This window comes from Echinops telfairi, unplaced genomic scaffold (assembly GCF_000313985.2).
Source record: "Echinops telfairi isolate 266 unplaced genomic scaffold, ASM31398v2 ScPeMD7_1;HRSCAF=3_0, whole genome shotgun sequence".
NCBI lineage: Eukaryota > Metazoa > Chordata > Mammalia > Afrosoricida > Tenrecidae > Echinops > Echinops telfairi.
In genome coordinates this window covers 45,375,066-45,396,445 of record NW_022103896.1, presented here as the reverse complement: position 1 = coordinate 45,396,445, position 21,380 = coordinate 45,375,066, and the positions used below count along the sequence as shown (strand labels likewise).

General features: G+C 38.3%; 1 protein-coding gene across 1 annotated transcript in view; it reads left to right on the top strand.

The window, feature by feature from the left end:
- TMEM67 (transmembrane protein 67) overlaps positions 1 to 21,380 on the top strand; it is a gene marked incomplete at its 5' end in the record, with an annotated part of 57,304 nt that overhangs the window by 1,113 nt on the left and 34,811 nt on the right. The window contains 11 exons of the mRNA XM_004697716.4: positions 2,864 to 2,952; positions 4,552 to 4,645; positions 6,739 to 6,838; positions 8,648 to 8,717; positions 8,813 to 8,887; positions 11,407 to 11,469; positions 13,619 to 13,773; positions 13,889 to 13,997; positions 15,237 to 15,323; positions 17,353 to 17,418; positions 20,336 to 20,492. Of these exons, the coding sequence (XP_004697773.3) occupies positions 2,864 to 2,952; positions 4,552 to 4,645; positions 6,739 to 6,838; positions 8,648 to 8,717; positions 8,813 to 8,887; positions 11,407 to 11,469; positions 13,619 to 13,773; positions 13,889 to 13,997; positions 15,237 to 15,323; positions 17,353 to 17,418; positions 20,336 to 20,492 (1,065 nt within the window). The remainder of the gene's footprint in view (positions 1 to 2,863; positions 2,953 to 4,551; positions 4,646 to 6,738; positions 6,839 to 8,647; positions 8,718 to 8,812; positions 8,888 to 11,406; positions 11,470 to 13,618; positions 13,774 to 13,888; positions 13,998 to 15,236; positions 15,324 to 17,352; positions 17,419 to 20,335; positions 20,493 to 21,380) is intronic.

Here is a 21,380-nt window from a genome sequence, read left to right as displayed (position 1 = left end):
GTTTTGAGAAATGATGTACAAATGCGCTTTACACAATTGATGTGTGTATGGATTGGGATAACAGTTGTATGAGCCCCTAATAAAATGTTAAAAAAAACCAAAAAACAAAAAAAACAGGATCGGTCAGCAGCTCAGGCAATGCAGTATGAATGAGAGAGCATTTCAGTATTTCTTTTTTTTTTAGATTCGGTACTTTTGGCGAGCTCATCTTTAAATTCTTTTCTTCAGCATTTCCTAAGTGTAAAGTTTATCACTGTAAATTCAGACATCATATAGACCCCTATCGGTGCTGCTTCTACTTACAACTTACGTAGAGATTCTGCTCCACTTATCTAATCAGCATGGTGAATAATGATGATCTTACACTGCTTGCGACATAGCCAAACCGAGGAAAGGATGGCTGTTTAGAATCACGGTAACTTTCCAAAAAATTGCGTTCTATTTTGACAAACCAAATTTGAATTCATTGAAACATGTGTTTGAGGGGAAATGTTTGTGTATGTGGGAATATGGAATTAAAAGATAGGGAATTTTTTCATGAACTTCATGATGCCCTCAAATATTCTTAAGTGAATATGCTTGAAGAACATACCAAACCAAAAACCAAACACTGCCATTGCGTCCATTTCTACTCAATAGTGACCCTGTATAGGGTTTTTGAGGCTATAAATATTTACAGGAACCGAAAGCCTCATCTTTCTCCAAGGAGTGCCTGGTGGGTTTGAACTGCTGACTTTGCAGTTTGTAGCCCGATGAGGAATCCACCATGCCACCAGAGCTCCATTGAATTTCATAAAACACACACACAAAAAACCAGAGTCACTGCCATAGAGTCAGTTTTGACTCATAGCAACCCTATAGGACAGAGTAGAGTTGCCTGTATGAATTTCTAAAACTATAAACTCTTTACCAGAGTAATAAGCTTCATCTTTCTCCTTTGAAATGGCTGCTGGTTTTGAACTGCTGATTTGCTATTAGCAGCCCAGTGCATAACCTACTACACCTGACACCAAGGCTACAGAGCAGTTCATCAATAGTTTAATAATAGTTCAGTAGCTTAATAGTTTAGTTATACTTGTACTTAAGATGGTTGCCAGCACAATACATTCACTTCTTAACTTACTGACATGATTAGGTTCCAAAGACCAGCTCATTATGCCAAAATGAAGGGTGATCACATCAGTTGACAGAGAATGACTTATCTTTATATTACTGGCAGATTACATTAGTACATTGCTGTGAAACCACTAAGAACTATGACCCAGCCAAGTTGACACATTACCTTAACCATTGTAGCCAGCCATACTGTCACCTCATCCCTCGGTGTTTGTTACTGCCAGATGTATGAAGAGCCTTCAAAAACTTTGTGGACAAATTCCATTGTCTTTATTTTTTTATACTGAAAGGAAAACAAGGTTTATTTTAAATTTGTTGGTCCTACACCTCTACCACAAGAAACGTCTATACTACTACTCATATCTTAGAATCTTTGCCGTCTCCTAGGTAAGTCTGTATATTCATAGTAAATCTGTGTATTAATCAGAATAACGTGTGGAGTACCAGCCTCCACAATCAAATGGATCCAAGGGGTGTTTGTGTAATTGAAGGGTAAAATTAAAGAGACATCAGACAAGATAAAGCATTCAATTGCTCACCTCCCGGACAGCCAGCCAAGGATTACATACACTCAGGCGGCGTGCAAGCCCTCCTAATTACAGGTAACCACATATGTAACAGGAAGGGGTTGTACAGTAGACATAAGCGTAACAGGAGGGGCACGAGCTAGGGGTATACACGCAATAGGAAGGGGAGGCACTAGGGGTATACATGTGACAGGAAGGCATACACGTAACAGGGCAGCTTAACTTGGTCCTCCCTGAGTGGTCTATGGGCTTTCCAGGAGAACCATCCATTATCCTTACCAGAAGGGAGTGGACCCTACTTAGGGTGGGACAGACTATAGGGTCTGATTGCTCTAGATGGCTGATAACCTTCAGGTAGATAACCTTTAAGCAGTTGACCTCCGAGTGTATAGTTCAGTGCCTTAGGTTTGGCATATATTATGGGGGGATGACATGGGGAATAACTTTACTGTTTCCCACAGACATGCGTATTGTAATTTTTAAGGCAGATGGTAAACGCCTCCTATATGTCTGCTGTTTTCCTCTTATCATGGGCCAAACGCTGGTCATAAACCCTTCATTGTTTGAGACTTAGGTGATAAGAAACACATGAACAGCAAAGCTGCATCATCACTGAGATGTGATCCAAGATGTTGATTCCAGTAATCTTTTAATACATTCTTTTCTAAAAATTTTATAAAGATACTTCATATATCGTTAATGCACAGAATGATCGGATAGTAGATTTTTATTACCCTAAATGCAAGAAGTTGGATAACAGTCAATAATAGAGTGTATCTCCTGTGTGTCCCATACATTGGTACTAACTTTGTGCAGTAGGTAGTTATTATCTTCACTTCACCGAAGAAGAACCTGGTCCACTGAGAAATTAGTCACTGACCGCCATCGAGTCAGTTGTGACTCCTAGTGACCCTACAGGACAGAGTAGAGCTTCCCTTGTGGGTTTCCAAGTTTGTAACTCTTTTTTTTTTAAATAAGTATAACTTTATGGGAGTAGGAAGCATCTTCTTTCTCCTAGCTGAGACCTTCAGTGACTCACTAAGTAGCAGAACCAAGATTGGAACCTACGGAGGCTATTCCTGGATTTGTACCATGGCATTGTTGCTCCAGAGTCTTGCCCTTAGCCACTGTACTGCTTCTCAAGATTTTAAGAAATTTTTAAAAATTCCCTATCATGGAGTTTTATTTACCAAAGGCACAATTGGCTCTTTTTCTTTTAGGAACTTCATGTGTGTGCTTACCAGGATTTCAGATGATCTCTAATAATGGAGGAGCCACCATTAACTGTAAAAAGTGCCCAGAAAACATGGTATGGAATATTAATTTTTAAATCACTTTACTGTTAAAAAAAAGAAGTAAATGTCTTTATACAGAGTTTCATTGTGTCAGCATTTTGGTTGGAGACTGACTTTTGGTTGGTACAGAATAAGTGTAATGTCTTATACCTACTGATTATTAATTTCCCATCATAATTGATGTTAGCAACATGTGACAAGTACCGATTGCATCAGTAGTTTAATTTTATTGCTGTTGGTTAGTATTCTGTTGTATTCTTGGAAAATTAGTAAATCAAAGGTTACTATATTTAATAATGCCCAATTAATAAAAATATATTCCCTAATAATTAGGGAAATAGAAACTTGTGTGTACCAATTCTGGGTTTCATAGGAATGTTGTTGGGTTTTTTTTCCTCACTGTATAAGCAAACATTGAATAAAGTTATTAGTTGTCCTAATATATAATTACTACTATAATTTTTATTTCATTTTGGAAAATTTGATCCTAGTTGTGATAAAAAGCTGCTAATGAAATGTAGTTGTTGTTGATGGCATAGTAGGTAAGTGCATTGAGGTGCTGTCCACAAGATCAGCAGTTCAAACCCACTAGCTGCTTCACCGGAGAAAGATGAAGCATTCTACTCCTGTAAAGATTTAGTCTCGAAAACCCACAGGGGCGGTTGTGCTCTGTCCCATAGAGTCGCTGTGAGTCAGAGTTTACCCCATGGCAGTGAGCTTTCAGGGTTAATGTGAAATGGAACCAAACCAGGTTTATTTTTTCAGTGACACTGTGCTATCATTGTTTTTAGATAATTCTATCTAAAACATACTGTAAAATACAGAAACATTTCTTGATCTTTCCTTGTTTTTGTAACCAAAATCTTTTTTTAAGGCTATCCCTATGCTTGTAATATATTTATTATGTTTCAGGCTTTTCTTAGTAGGTTCAATTTCAAATATTGCTATATTTTATCAGAGAATTTTATTACTCTAAAATGTCAGAGGAGGAAAGGACATAGTCTCCTATTTTAATTTTTAAAAAATCATTTTATTGGGGCTCATACAATTCATCACAATACATAGATCAATTGTGTAAAGCACACCTATACATTTGTTGCCCTCATCATTCCCAAAATTCGCTTTCCTCTTGGGTTCCCGGCCTATTTTAATTTTTAACGTTGTAGATAAATGTCATAAATTTCACCCATTTTGAACCAAAAACTAATGTGTGAAAGCTAATTTTTTGAATTTTTAAAAATGACAATAGTCATAATAGAGACAACTATTAACTGGCTAATTGTTAATTGAATTTTTTAAATTAAATCTTTTTGAATAATGCATTTTATCATCTTAAACAGAAAATCATGAAAGTACAAAAGTAAAGATTTATTTGAATGGAAAATCATGAAGAAGGATCTGTAACCCAAAAATAGTCTTTTAAAAGTTGCACTATCCAGCTTAATTTAAAATCTAAGCACAGATTAACTGTCCAGGGAGTATTTACGTCCCTCGCTTATATATGATTTATTTGTATGTACCCTAAATTTCATAGTCTGTGGTTTTGTGAAGTTACATTATCAAATTAGAGTTAAAGTTCACTAAGAAGAGAATTTTTTTCTTAATTAATTTAGAAAGGTGTTACTGAAGACGGTTGGAACTGTATATCTTGCCCTCATGGTTTAACTGCAGAAGGAAAATGCCAATGCCCCACTGGCCATATTTTAGGTAAGAAGTGGTTTATTATATATTAGTGATGGATTTTCATTTTTGTGTGTTTTTATAAGGACATTTGTTGAAGCTGTTTGGTGATTATTGTTGACCAAAACTGAATGATGTTTAAAGTATCAGGAGACATAGGGAAGAGAATAAAAAACGCTACTGACTAAAAACATAGTTTTTTAACAATAGAGGAATAGATGAATATGTCCTCACCATGTTAACATGATAAAACATGTTTAGACTCAAAAATCAACATGGTGCCTCATGTTAAAGGGGTGAGCATTTCTATTAAATGTCAGAATCCTATGAAAGTCAGAGCAAGAAGTAAGTGATAGAGTCATTGGAAAGGAAGAGATGAAAACATTATTTGCAAGTGCTTTCATTTTATATTTAGAAAATACATGGCAATCACTAAAAATTACAAGGAATAATGATTCCTAGATATAAAATTTATGTTTTTAAGAAAGTAGTCTTCCAGTCTTCAAACAGCAACATTTTAGAAAATGTGATGGGAGAAAAGAAGTTATCCCCAGTAGCAGCAATAATAAAAATTGGGCTTCATAAGCTGTAGAAATGTGAGAGATAAATTAATGCTACCGAGGGACACAATGATAGGCCTTCGTGAATGAAAGTACATTCTGCAGCCTTGGTTGGAAAGATTAAACGGCGTAAAAGTGTCTGCTTTCCCAGTGGTGTCAACTACCTTTGAGCCTACCCAGACTCACGATGAACCCAGGTATGGAGAGATGAATGCTGCCTGGCCCTGCACTCTTCCTATGATTGCAGCCCATGGGGTGATGGCCTTTGGCTGGCTTTTGGCTTTTTGGTCAGAAATCAAGCCGGGTCTCCTTCATGGAAGGCAAAAATTCTACCACTGAGCACACCACTGCCCTCAGCCCTCCCAGTATCAGTCTATAAATTAGTTGTTGGGGGGCTATCAAGTCAGGTTCCAACACACACTGAGTGACCATACGGACAGCAGAATTGCCCCATATGGCTTCCTACATTGTAATCTTTATAAAAGCAGGTAGTCAGAGCTTTTCTGACGCCCGAGCTGCTAGTGGGTTCAGACCGCTGGTCTTTCAGTTAGCAGCCTTGTTTTACTTTAAGAACAAGATGAAAAACTGATTTTTAAAAATGCATACAATACATTTATAAAGTTCACAAAGAAAAACAATTTAAACATGAAATGAATGCTCTTGTAGCTTGACTTGTTTTCCAGGTAACAAATAGTATACTGTTATGTTTAACACCACTTCATTCTGTTTCATCTAAAACCCAAACCAACACACAAACCTACGCCTTACCATTGAGGTGAGTCTTGTACATAGCCTGTAGGACAGGGTAGAACCACCCATCAGGTGTCCAAGGCTCAAAATCTCTGTGGAAGCAGACGGCTACATCTTTCTCCCCTAGAGCCGGTGGTGGGTGTGCGCCAGGACCTTTACCTTTGCATCTAGGCACTGAAGCCACTCTGTCACTAGGACTCTTTAATCCTAAAAAAAGAGAGAATTTTCTATATCATGGACACAGTGTTATTTTGCTATTTAAAATATTCAGGTGGTTTTCGAAGAAACAATGCTTCAATGCATAGTCTTTGGTACAAATGTGCAAGTACTTCTGCAACTACAAATGAACATTTATGTTAATAGGTTATATGAATTTAAAAGTTTCCCATAAGCACTTAAGAGCCCTCCCAAGTTGCAGAGCAAAACTTACCAGCAGTTTAAAATATTTGCTTCCTGGCATGATCAGACTTTTATTATTAGTTTTTAAATTGACCGTGCAAGAAATGATATCTTATATATTAACTTGTGTTTTTTTGGCATGAAGCAATTATTTTTCCTTCTATTTATTGGAGATTTCTGATTATTTCTTTGTGGTTATTAAAAGTGAATTGAAAGGATTCAATGGAACAGGCTTTACATTCCTACAGTTTGTCTTGAGCTGTTGACATACTTCTTATGCAAGTTAAGTGTTTTGAGAATTATGTAGAAGATACTAGCAAACAGTTTTATGAGCCATTTGCTGAGTACGTATGTAGGTGTTCATATGATGACCATTCAATACATCTTGATTTTTGTTCCTAAATTATTTAGTGGAAAGAGATATTAATGGAACATTGTCGTCTCAAGCAACTTGTACACTTTGTGATGGGAATGAAAACTCTTTTACGATAGCAAATGCTCTGGGAAACAGGTAAGTAGTGTGGTGAGAGCTATTCGGTAGTATTCCCTGATAGTTATGTAGCATCTTTACTATTTTCATAAAGTATTGCCTATTGACAGATAAGGAAACTGTGGCCCATATCATAAGATAGAGTTCAAATTTGATTTAGTTGCTTATTTATTATTTGGCCTTGGATAGGCAGTGAGTCATCATCTCCTCTTGTTTATCATGGGAATGTAATACTATCTCAGGAGCCCTGAGAGTGCAGAGGTTCAAACTCACCAGCTGCTCTGTGGGGGAAAGCGGTGGCAGTCTGCTTGTCCTAGAGGACAGCCTAGAACCCCGCAGGGTCGTTCTTCTCGGCCTGTACGTTCCCGTGAGTTGGAGTCAACACAGTGGCTGTGGGCCAGAGGCTGTCATTGACTCCTCAGGAAGTTCTTGGCTTAGTGCTCAATAAATGTGACTTTTTGGTTATTATAGAATTTTTATATAATCTATAAAATATCATAGTATATAATTCTAAATTTTATAGAGCATACTTTCTATATGGTAGATGTGGTATAAAGCTTTTATGTCTTATAATGTTACATGACCATTAACAATTCCTTGGTGCTGAGGTTGACTTACTTGTGTGTCATTGTCAGTGGCAGATTCTTATTTCCCTTTTCTTTTGGAAATGGGTTGCTGTTTTTCTTCTTTTCTTTCTGAGGTACCGCTGGGTAAACTTGAAATGCCAACTTTTTGACCAACAGACAAGCACAATAACCGTTTGTGCCCCCCAGGGACTCGGTAAATTTTGAAACATAGGAGATGTGCCAGGCTCATTGTTTAGTACTTTTATGCATGAATTCATTTCATTCTCTTAGCAACTCTAAGACGCATCCTCTTTTGTGACTAGTGACCCCTTACTCTGATTTATAGCCCTCTTCTCTGTCATTGCCTGGGTTGGTTTATCTTTTCTCTCAAGTTAACCTGGGTGGAAGACTGCACTGGATCCTCACAATTGTCCCTTTAAAGCTTCTCAAGTGTAGTTTGTGAGTTCTGTGCCTGCCTGGGCCTTCTATCTGCAGCTCTATCTTGCAAGGAATGAATACCAATACGAACTTATTGATGTTCAATGCCCTCTCTGTATCTCATTTATTTTTATTATCCTAGAATAATAAAACATCAATAGTAGACTTTATTAATGATAGGATAGGTTTTGTGAAGGGATAGAGGTGTATCTTTCCACTTGTGTGATTTTATTTTTGCTTGGGGCAGATAAAGAAGGTATATTTGATATTAATTAGTCATAAAAATGGATTGGTTTTAATTTTTATGAGCTTACTGGGCTATTTTGCTAATTGAGCAACTTAATCATATTAATTTTTAAATAGTACTAATGTGCTTTCCATGTGGTTACAAAAGTGTATAAAAGCCCATTGCCATTGAATTGATTCTGTGTTGACTCTGACTCAGTGATACTCGCTATGATTGGACCGTGTGGGACTGCTTCATAGGGTTTCCTAGGCTGTAATCTGTACAGAAGCAGTCGGCCACATCTTTCTCCCACAGAGCAGCTGGTGGTTTCACGGCAACCTTTTGTTAGCAACCAAGCGCTTAGCTCCTATGCCACCAGGGCTCCATTACAAAATAATACTATTACTGGTTAAATATACCTACTGATCCCTGATCTCATCGCATAAAAAGAGATGTGAAGCTATTCAAATCAGTGTTAACCTTTTGTTTGCTTAATTTATTTATTTAGCTGAATTAATCTAATCCAGCATTTAGGAAAACAAATTCATGATTCATTTATATAATTAAATTTTGAAACATTATTTTTGTTTTATTGAACAGGTGTGTTCGATGCGAGCCAACGTTTGTTAATATCAGCCGGTCTTGTGCATGTTCGCAACCTAACATTTTAGTAAGACTAATTTAGTTGATATAGTATATATTTTTTAATTAAAGTGCTTATGCCTTTCCATAAACTTGATTTTTTTTTCTTATTTATTTATAAAGACAGGGGGATTATGTTTTAGCAGCACAGGGAGTTTTCCTCCACGCATAATTTCAACTGCACGTTATGGAGAGCTTGTGAGTATATTTCCATGTTTTTGTTCAATAAAGATCTTCCTTTTATTCTTCCTTTTGTTATTACTTTGAAATTAAAATGAGTGTTTATGGGTAAATCACTTGAAAACATAAATGACCAATCTAGAAAACATCAGGCTACCAGCATTATCATTTATAAGTACAATGTTCTTTTCTGTACCTTTGCCTGTTCCTTTGGCAGTGAATCAGAATGTTGAAAGCCGGAAAGTCCTGAAAGGATGTAGTATGAAGTAGATAAGAGCAGCATAGAGCCCCAGGGGGATGGTTTATAATGCCCTCTGTCATAACATGATAATGGTATCTCTCAAGTGAACCAGAGACATAGATAAACCATAGTTACATGAATGAATTTGGGGCTGGCACTTAATCCTTACCCCAAGCTAAGAACAATTAGCCCTATTCTCTGCTTGCCCTCATGAAGACATCACTTAAGACAACGGTGCTGTAGCAAAGTGTGGTGAGGAAATCAGATGTGTCCCCCCCCCACCCCACCCCAAGAATACTGTCTGGGATCTTAAAGGCTTGTCTTTAAACAAGCAGCCTTCTAAGTGAGGAGTCAGCTAAGGCCACGTGGAAGAAGCACACCACTATGTATGGTCCATGGATTATAAATAATGAAATTTAAATCCATTCCCAATGGAGAGAATGGCCCCAGAGCTAAAATTGTTAGCACCCAGTTTTCAGAAGGCTGTATGACAGGGAAACCCAAAATCCATTTGCAGGGTCCCCACAGAGATTAAGTCACCAGTGAGTCCCCTCTGACCATAGTTCAGGGATGCGAATAGCCTTGCTGTCAGTATTATAAAGTCAATTATGACAGATGTAGTTAGGTTAAAATTTAACACCTAATCCTTTGATCTTTCCCTTTAGCCCATTTAAAAATTGTTTCAGTTTTTAATATTTTCACCTTTTCCATTGAAGTGTGTCTGTGTTTTCTGTTTGCTTGTTTCTAATTTTTGTTTTGTCTGATTTTCTGTATATGAAATCTAGGACAGGGAAATCTGTAGAGACAGTAACTGGATTAATAATTACCTAGGGCTTAGCAGGAAAGGATGGGGGGAAAGGGAGCGCTAATGACGAGTATGAGAAGAAAATGTTCTGAATTTGATTGTGGTGACAATGGCAAAACTCTTAATATGATTGAATGATTAAATTGTATGCGACATTAAAAAAACAAAGCAACACATATTCTAGGTTTGAAATCCTAGATGTGCCCGTTACTAGTTTTATATATTTGGACTTTGTGAAAGATATATAACATTTCTAAATGTCAGTTTAATTTTTATAGGTTAAACATAACAACCATTCTGTCTACTCCACAGTGCCTGTGCCTGGTAAACATTGGAGAAACGAGGGCTGCTAATATCTTGTCTTGTTCCTTACTTTATATAGGGGGACATTTGAGATCTTTTAGAATTAGAGCTTGGACATCCAGTGCTAGAAATGACAGTGTAACTTGTAAAATGAAGTCAATGAATTGAAATGTATACTAGTTTCCTGTCGCTGCCATAACAGATCACTATAAAACAGCAGAAACGTAATCTCTCACCGTTCCTGTGGCTACAAGTCTGAATCAGGGTGTTGGCAGGAGACCCATGTTTCCTCTGAAGGGCCCAGGGGAGAATCCTTTCTTGTCCTTTCCACCTTCCAGTGGCTTCCAGGGTTCCTTGTCTTGTGGCTGTGGGTCCACCTCTATCTCCACATGACCTTTATTTCTCTCTCTCTTATCTTCTTCCCCTCTTGTATTATTTTCTCAATGTTAGTAGAAAAATTAACAGGAAGCTTGTAAAAGTTAACTCCTAAAAATGAGGACCTAATGTCGGGGGTTTAAGTGGAGAGAAAATGTTTTGAGAATGATGTACAAATGCGCTTTACACAATTGATGTGTGTATGGATTGCGATAACAGTTGTATGAGCCCCTAATAAAATGTTTAAAAACAAGTTAACTCCTAGCACCTTAGAGTGTGACCTTATTTGAAAATGGTGTCTGTGTAGATGTAATGAAGTGAATGATCTCAAGAAGAAATCACCCTTGATTAACTTGGTGAGCCCTAAACCCTCACCTTATTTTTGTTGCTTTTGTTTGTAATACAGTAACTGATACAGGTGAGAATGAATTCTCCCAGTTATTTTTTTCTACTAACATTGAGAAAAGAACATTATTTTTAAAATTAATGTACTACTGTGTTTAAGGTGGGAGTTTGCACAGCAAATTCGGTTGCCCTTGAACGAGTCTGCAGGAGTTATCCTGTGTGTCAGAAGCTGTTCTTATTCTCGCTCACTCTGTTCTGCTTGTACCATCCCCAGACCTTTACTTTCCCTGCCCCTTTCTCATCTTTCCTGCAGAGTAATTTTTGGCCATTTGGTCTCCACTAGAGGGTTTTTCTTAAAGAATCACTTTAGTCTTAACCCGTTCACCAATATTATATTAATAGCTCTCAAACTGTGGAGTTAAGGAATTAACATGTTAATCTAAAACTGAGACATCTTTTTGTTGATAGGGCATGCCGTTAGCTTCAGACTGGTTTGCAAAGAACTTGCAGTCATCAGCAGCTGCTTGTTGGGTAAGGTTAACATTTTTACAATATTTTATTTCATTTTGAAGGATAGTGGTACCATTTCCCCCAAATTATAAAAGTTTTCTTTCTAACTAAATAAGAGTCTCCTTATACTCTTTAAGAATAATAAATTTTATAAGTGAGTTGAAAGAAACTATAAAAATTTTATTCATTATACACACATTGGATATATGCAAGTTTATTGCCACTAGAATTGTCAGTGGAAACTGAGTCATATAATTACTTAATATGTGTTGATTGAATACCTACTGTATGCCAAGCTTTGTTCTCAAATCAGGTTTTGTATTTCAGAAAAGAACAAAATCCCTCGTGGAATTATTCTAAGTAATTATCAGGTAGTGCTAAATGCTATGAAGATAGTAAATCAGGAGCTTAGAGAATGGGAGGGTGCGGTTTTAAATAAGATGGTCAGGAACAGGCAGCTTTGGTAACGTATGGTACTAGCACCCCGCTGCTAACCATAGGTCAACAGTTTGACCAGCAACCAATCCAAGAGAGAAGTATGTGGCGGTCAGCCTTCATAAAGATTTACAGCCTAGAAAATCCTGTGGTGGCAGTTCTTCTATTCAGTCTTACAGGGTCACTCGGAGCCAGAACCACATTGATGGCAGTGGGATTGGTTGGTTTGGGATCAGGAACAGCCTCTCTGAAAGGGTGAGAAAGAGCCATGTCTATATTTAGAGGAAGCATATGGCATCACACACAGCAAGACCAGAGGTTTCAGGCGTTTGCTGCATTGTTCATGATTAAGGAAGAGCTAGGAGTCACCGTGGTGTTTTGGGTGGCACCTTAGGCTGCAAAGTCAGCAGTTTGAAATTGCCAGCTTCTCCTAGGGAGGAAGAGGAAGCTTTCTGCTCCCACACAGATTCAGTCTCGGAAACCCACAGGCTCAGTTGTGCTCTGTGCCACAGGGCCACGCCACTGTGAGTCAGTAAGCTCAGTGGCAGTGAGTTTGAGGATCCTTTCTGGAGGAGACTACAGTGGCTGGAGCCAATTTGCGGGAAAGAGGATAAGAGATGTGGTCAGAGAGGTAGAGGGCTGAGGGGACCATTGTTTACATTGGTTTTGAAAGGATCCCTGTACGTGGAGAGTAGAGATTAAGTCGGGGACAGAAGCAAGGGAACTAGCTGGTAGGGTATTACAACAGTCCCAAACGTGAAGTAGGAGCAGCTTAGACCAGTTTGGTACCAGGGGAAAGGAAAAGTGTTTAGCTTTTGGATATTCCTTAAAAATTGACCTGATGAGATTTGCTGATGATTTGATTACAGTGAGGGAGAGAAAGAAGATATTGCCTATGTTATTTTGATGTAAATAGTTGGAAATTTTAGAGTTGTCGTTTCTTGAGATAGGGAAATCTGAGAAAGGAAAAGTGTGAGGGGCAAAATCAACAAAGGGTCTTACTTTGTTGTTCATGTAACCAATTAAACAAAACGGAGTAGATATATAATATAGAATCTAATGTACAAATCAATTCTTTCTTTCAAATATAAACATTCTATTTTGTTTGTGTGTTTTTTAATGTCTTGTTTTTACTTAGTTCTTTCACTAGCTTGGCTTTAGATTTTACCATGAAATTTACATTAAAATTTTTGCACATTATTCCACTGCCATGTAAAAAGTTTTTTTTTCTCAGTTAAAGTAGAAGAAAATGTAGAAAGGCAAAAGAATTTATGAAAAATAATTGCATCTGCTTCACATTTACTTTGACTATCTCATGATCTGACCTTTCACATTTGTGAAAAGTGAAAAAAATCTCTCTCAGTATTTTGCACATTAACAGCTATAGTGTGGCAGTAATGACTGCTGAGGTGTAAGGTGAGAATAATATTGGCCGTAGTGGTGAAGGCTGTGTGTTGACTTTGCTGGGTCATGGGTCTCAGCGATTTTGGCAGCTATTAATGATACGGACATTCTCCATTTTGTGACCTAAGGTGGTCATCCTCCATTTTAACTGAATGCCTATTTTCTTATAACCACATAGTCACTGATGCCAGGGAGTGAGGAGCGGTATTGTATAATGTGTAATAATTGTATATTGTATAATAAGTCAAATGAAAGCTTTCAAGTGTTTCATATCCACTTCCTTAGTCTCGTAAGGCCTATGTTACTCTCATTTGCCATTGTTCTCTTACAGGTGTATGCCAACCTAACATCTTGTCAAGCTCTAGGAAACATGTGTGTGATGAACATGAATTCTTACGATGCTGCCACTTTTGATGCTTGTCGACTGTTTCAGTTTGTCTTTGAAAACACTGCTGGATTAAGGACTGTTCATTCGGTTTCATTTTGGTAAGGGCATTTTGATTGGTGAAATATTTTGGCTGAATTCAGTCCAAATGTTACTTTCACGATGAGAAGTACTGCTTCCTCGTGGTATCGTTAAAGCAGTGATACTTGTTTCCAGGAAACAGAATCTGCCATGGCTGTTCTATGGAGACCAGCCAGGATTAGCACCGCAAGTCCTCAGCACTACTCCACTTCCTACAAATTTCAGTTTTAAAGGGCAAGACCAGGTAAATGTCACTCTATTATTAAAGAAAAAACGACACTTGATTAATAATTTTTTTTTAAATAGTAAGAAAACTTCTTGGTGTAATTCTTAGTTCTTTAGATTATTGCCTGTTAACCTAAATGTAAATAATCTGCTGCTTAAAGGATCTGAACATTGTAGAGTTTATTTGTCTTGCTTGGGTACATAATTATGCAATCACAAAAGAAAGTAGTGCTCACGAGGCTGCCAAATGTTAGCCTTTCGTTACCGTGTGCCAAGCAATCTATGCTTCTGAATCTCCACATGTTTAAGTGCCTTCCAAGAGGATTGGAGGTCCTTAACGGATCTCAGCAGTTCATAGGTTCAACACTCACTTGCAGCTTTTCCACCCTCTACACCAGCCGTCCTCAACCCGTGGGTGGAGACCCCTTTGGGGGTAGAATTACCCTTTTATAGGGGTCGCCTACAACCATCGGAAAACACATATTTTCGATGGTCTTAGGAACTGTGACACCGCTCTTTTATCCTTCTCCAGGTGGGTCCACCCACATGCAGATATGCCCACATACGAGTACCCAGGCTACACCATTCTTCACGACAAAATTTCATTTATTTGTAATTAGAAATAAATATCTCACAATATATAATTACAAAATAAATATCTCACAATATATAATTACAAAAACAAAAAAAATTGTTTTTCTGATTAACACAATGCTTTAATTATGTTCAATTTGTAGCAATGAAAATACATCTTGCATATCATATATTTACATCATGATTCATAACAATATCAAAATTGCAGTTATGAAGTAGCAATGAAAGTAATTTTATGGTGGGGGTCACCACAACATGAGGAACTGTATTAAAGTTTCACGGCATTAGGAAGGTTGAGAACCACTGCTCTAGACTGAAGGAGTAAGATTATTCCTCCTGACTTCCTCCTCTACCATTTGTTAAGTTCAAAAGGAGGTTCTCTGTCAATAGCAGAGAAACTGAAATAGTTTGTTTTTTTGTGTGTATGAAATCTAGACCAGTTCTCTTACACGTGTTTGATCATAGAAATAGATTCATTTGGTTTCCAAATAAAGATACTTGAATTTAATATTTGATCCCTGCCAAAAGAAAAGATGAGTCAACAAGGAAAATTTCCTAATAGAATATTTAGGTGCTTTTAGGGTCACTGGAAGTTGGAACTAATTTGATGGCATTTAACAACAATAATAATGATCATTATTTTATTTTTGTTTTTCTTAATCAGAATACAAAACTGAATTTTGTTGCTATGTCTTATGATGTGAGTGGAAATTTTCTCAAGTGGCAAACTTTAGAAGGAGGTATTTTACAGGTAAGCATGATTCTCACTGAAAAATAAGTAATGAGTCTTGTTTTGAGGCAAAAAGAGAGAGAAAACTAGTACCGTATATACTTGAGTATAAGCTGACCCGATTATCAGCTGAGGCACCTAATTTTTTTTCCAATTTATTTTTAACTTTTATTATGCACTGGGTGAAAGTGTACAGAGCATATCAGTTTTCCGTTCAACAATTCATACCTATTCTATTTCATCTCATTGGTTGGAATCCCCACAATGTAATATTGTTTATCCTCACGTCTTTCTTTTCTTTTTTTTTCAAATCATTTTATTAGGGGCTCATACAACTCTTATCACAATCCATACACACATCAATTGTGTAAAGTGCATTTGTACATTCATTGCCCGCATCATTCTCAAAACATTTCCTCTCCACTTAAGCCCCTGGCATTAGGTCCTCATTTTTCCTCTCCCTCCCCACTCTCCCCTCCCTCATGAGCCCTTGATAATTTATAAATTGTTATTTTGTCATATCTTGCCCTGTCCAATGTCTCCCTTCACCCACTTTTCTGTTGTCCGTCCCCCAGGGAGGAGGTCACATATAGTTCCTTGTAATCAGTTCCCTCTTTCTACCTACTCTCCCTCTACCCTCCCTGTATCGCCACTCACACCACTGGTCCTGTAGGGATCATCCACCCTTGGTTCCCTGTATTTCCAGTTCCTATCTATACCAGTGTACATCCTCTGGTCTAGCCAGACTTGCAAGGTAGAATTCGTGTCATGATAGTGGGAGTAGGGAGGAAACATTTGGGAACTAGAGGAAAGTTGTATTTTTCATTGTTGTTACATCTCACCCTGACTGGCTCATCTCCTCCACGAGACCCATCTGCAAAGGGATCTCCAGTGGAGGCACCTAATTTTACCACAAAAAACCTGCATTAAAAATGTGCTGAACCCAGCTATCAAAAGATACAGTGTCTGGGGTCTTAAAGGCTTGAAGATAAACAAGCGGCCATGTAGCTCAGAAGCATCAAAGCCCACATGGAAGCAGCACACCAGCCTGTATGATCATGAGGTATCAATGGGATCAGGTGTCAGGCATCTAAGAACCAGAACAAAACCATACCTAAGGTGACTGGGTCTGGGGGCCATGGAGTGGAGACTCAATGCCCATCTGTAGACAGTTGGACATCCCCTCACAGAAGGGTCACAGGGAAGAGATGAGCCAGTCAGGGTGCAGTACAGCACTGATGAAACACACAACTTTCCTCTAGTTCTTTGGTGCTTCCTTCGCCCCACTATCATGACCTCAATTCTACCTTACAAAGCTGATTAGATCAGATCATGCACACTGTTACAGATAAGAGCCCAAAATACAGGGATTCCAGGATAGATAAACCCCTCAGGGCCAACAGAGAGAGCAGAGATACCAGGAGGATTAGGGGAGGGTGGGAGGAGAAAGTAGGGGTCGATCACAACGATCAATCTATAACTCCCTCCAGGGGGACGAATAACGGAAAAGTGGGTGAGGGCCGAAGGAGGATGATGTAAGACATAGAAATAATAATCTATAACTTATCAAGGGTTCGTGAGGGAGGGTGGGGGAGGAAGGGGGAAGAAATGGGGAGCTGATATCATGGGCTCAAGTGGGAAGAGAATGCTTTGAAAATGACGATGGCGGCATATGCGCAACGGTGCTTGACGCACTGGATGAATGTATGGATGGTGATAAGAGAGATAAGAGCCCCTAATAAAAGTATTTTTTTTAATGTGCTGAGAAACTCAGCTTATACACGAGTATATACAGTAGTTGATTCCTTGAATAGAGCATCAATTTGCGTGCTACAGTTGATTTGTTTCTTGTGCTTTAAACTGGAATTTCTTTGAAACTGCTTTAAATTGTAACTAACAAAAATGCTCTATTCATTTCATTCTGTTACATTAAGTAAGAATTATATAAAGCATATATCCCTTTTGGGGTTTGAGAACTCTTGCCTGTATGCAAGGAAAACATTTTTATATTCCTGTGGAAGATATTTTCAGTTGTATTCTTTTGCTGCAGCTTTGTCCAGACACAGATGTAAGATTAAATGCTGCTTATTCTTTTGGAACAACCTACCAACAAAATGTAAGTGTGAACTATACTACACAGTCTGTATTTTTACTTTATTTGGAAAAAATATCAACTAATCAAAATTTTTCAATGTTTGCAATTGGAAATATTTTAATGGGATAATTTTTATTACTTAGGTGCAGAACAAACTTAAGCAGAGATCATCATAACTTAATCACATGAAGCATATACTTGCTATCCAGCGTCTTAATGTAGTTATTTGCTATTTTTTGCTATTTCTCGCCTATGGTGACCCCATGTGTGCAGAGTAGAACTGCTCCATTGGGTTTTTAAGACAGTGAGTGACTTTTCTCAGGACAATTACATTGCTTCTCTTCCAATGCACTTGTGGGTGGGTTTGAACTGCCTACCTTTTGGCTAGTAGTCAGTGCTCAGCCTGTGTGCCACCCAGTATAATGTAGTACTAGAGTTTCAAAATCAGCTGTTTATTTGCTTTTGAATGGTAGGTCTTAAAAATAATGCCTAATTCATCAAAGAACAAAAAATCAAATCATTGTGAATGGGGGGGGGAGTACAGATTGGGGACCCAAGCCCCATCTGTAGGCAACTGGACATCCCCTTACAGAAGGGTCGTGGGGAAGGGACGAGCCAGTCAGGGTGCAGTGTAGCAACGATGAAACATACAACTTTGCTCTACTTCCTAAATGCTTCCTCCCTTCTCACTATCCCAATTCTACCTTACAAATGTGGCTAGACCAGAGGATGTACACTGATACAGATAGGAACTGGAAACACAGGGAATCCAGGACAGATGATCCCTTCAGGACCAGTGGTGAGAGTGGTGATACCGGGAGGGTGAAGGGAGAATGGGGTGGAAAGGGGGAACCGATGACAAGGATCTACATGTAACCTTACTTGGGGACAGACAACAGAAAAGTGGGTGAAGGGAGACGTTGAACAGTGTAAGATATGACAAAATAATAATAATTTATAAATTATCAAGGGTTCCTGAGGGGGGGAGGGGAAAGCGAGGGGGAAAAATGAGCTGATACCAAGGGCTCAAGCAGAAAGCAAATGTTTTGAGAATGATGAGGGCAACAAATGCACAAATGTGTTTGACACAATGGATGCATGGATGGATTGTGATAAGAGTTGTACAAGCCCCCAATAAAACAATTAAAAAATAATAATGCCTAATTTTGAGTATTTTGGTGTGAAGTAGAAATACAACTTTTTTTTTTCTCCAGTAATGAAGAAAAATGCTACTCTTCTATCTCCCATCTCATAGCAAGTAAAGATGCTTCCTTTTTCTACCTTCATCCTTTTCTCTCCACTAACCTTCTTTCCACTGGGACCTTGTTTTGAAATTACGCTATCTTTTTGAAGGAATATTTTGACCCACTAAGCATTTGAAAGAAATTCAGTAGTTTATACAACTGATTTTTGAAGGAAATGTTAAAATAGAAGAGATGACAGAATGCTATGCACACACACCCATGCCACTTAAAACGACTTACTCAAGTTTTAAAAGCAGAATGAAAAGTGCCACCTTCGAAAGCAAAATGAAAGAAAATGGCTGGGTTTTTTTTTTAGCAATAGTTATATTTAGATTGATGAGGTTCTAGATTTTTTTAGTTCTAATATCCTACCTGGAACCTTTGTGATCAGAAATGAATTCTACATTATTGAAAAGGGAAGAAGGAAATGTGATTGTATACCAACCATGTTCAAAGTCTGCCTGGTGGTGCAGTAGTTAAGCACTTGGCTGAAGTGAAAGGTTTGTGGTTTGAACCCACCAGCTGCTCTGCAGGAGAATGCTATGCCAGTCTGCTTCCGTCAGATTACCCCCAGGGAGACACGAGGGCATTCCACTCTGTCTTATAGGATAGCTGTGAGTTGGAATGGATTCAATGGCAGCCAGTTTGCCAGAATTCAAAGGAATTGATGCTTGTTAAAGTTGCACGTTGGGTTGCGATCCAGCGATCCGCATAGCCTGTAGGTCAAAATCACCAGCAGCTCCTCAGGAGAAAGACTGGGCTTTCTGTTCCCATAAACAGTTACCGTCTTGATAATCCACAGGGGGCACTGAGTCAGCATCGACTCGATGGCAGTGTGAACTGTCAGAGTGTTAGCACTGTTGACTTTCAGGATAGTCATGTGAGGTGTGTATTATTTGTACTTCACAGATAGAGGAGGGTATGCAGTAAGATAAGTTAGTTACCCAGCGTCCCACAGCAAGTAAATTATGCAGCCATTTTTCTCTTAGGTCTTCAAATCATGGTTTTTTTCATTGTACCCAGGTGTCTCTCAAGAAGTTCATGACATAATACAAAAAGCAGCTGTGCAAAAAATAATTGCCCTAAAATTGATGAGTGCTGTCATTAAAGTATTTGTCAGGTGTCACCTTGGTACAAGGAAGGGCCATCCACAGGTCTTGCGGAAAGATAGAAAGGCTTCACAGCGTGAGCGACACTTGAACTTGTAGACTCAGCATGAGTTGGTCATGAGACCGGCACAGTGGGGGAGGGGCTGTCAAGAAGAGGAACCAACATTTGCACAGGTAGCAAGATAGAGAACAGAGAGCATGTTTCAGGAACCGTAAGTAGGTTTGTGTGAGTGGACTGGGGGCAGAGGGAGATGAGCCTGCCTCTCTTCATGGGAGGCACATCGTAGATAGCATTGCACATCAAGAGAAGGAAAGTGGACCTCACCTTGACGGACAGCTTTGAAACCTTTCACTGATGTACACTCCATGTTGAGAATGAACACACATAGGGCACGAAGCAGGCAGTTTTTTACTGTTTATTTTTGGGGGGGGCTCTTAAAAAGAATACTTACAGTATTCATGTTTCAGAAGGTACATAGAAATGTGTATAATTAAGATAGCTTAATTATTTACAAAATTAAAACACTTTTAAAAAGATAATAAATATTAACTCCAATTTTCAATTGTGACTCTTTATTTTTCCAGTGTGAGATTCTTCTCTCTAAGCTCCTAACTGACTTTCCCACTCCAATATTTTATGATGTGTACCTTGCATATACTGATGAAAACCAACAACAGTATATCTGGGCTGTGCCTGTATTAAACCTCAATCTTCAGCACAATAAATTGTTTGTGAACCAAGGTAAGATGTCCATACTCTTCTTCTGAGCTTCAACCAGTAAAGCCATCGAGTTAATGCTAACTCAGAGCAACTCTGCAGGACAGTGCCGAACCGTGTCTCGGGGCTCCCAAGGCTGTAAATCATGACAGGACAAGCCTCTCTCTCCCTTGGAGCAGCTGACAGGTTTGAACTGCTGACGTGGTGACTAGCAGCCCCGCACACTACCCGCCAAGGGCTCCTGAACCAGTAGATATGTCAGCTCATCATGATAATTTAATCAACCATGAATTATGACAGTCATAGATTCTTTCTGATGTGGTCTTATACAGCATTCCCCCAAATAAAACAATACAATTGCTGGTGTCTTTAGAAATTTTTACTAAATATATAAGGAATGTTTTAAGAAAGTAAGGTATTTTTAAGACCATATTCTGAAAAAACTTGGGGCGGCTGCTTCAAGCTGCCCTTTCTGGACACATTCACTTCTTTTTTTAATTTTCTATATTATAAAATTCTGCATATTCAGTTAACTTTCAAGGAAAATTCTTCCAAATGATGTGGAGTCCAAACAACTAGAAGGCATTCTTGTGACGTGGGAAAACCACTAACAGAAATGCCTTACAGCAGTAGCTCGTTTTGCAGCCATCTTACCCCCAAATCTGTCAACCTTGTGTTTTGAGTTTGTTCAGTAAACTACTTGCCATCCTGAACAATTTGAGGCTGTGTTTGTTTTTATAAAACAGCTTTCTTTTTTTGTTGTTGTTTATTTTTAAAAAATCATTTTATTAGGGGCTCATACAACTCTTATAACAGTCCATACATACATCAATTGTGTAAAGCACATTTGTACATATGTTTTCATACTCATTTCCTAAACATTTTCTACTTGAACCTGTGGTATAATCTCTT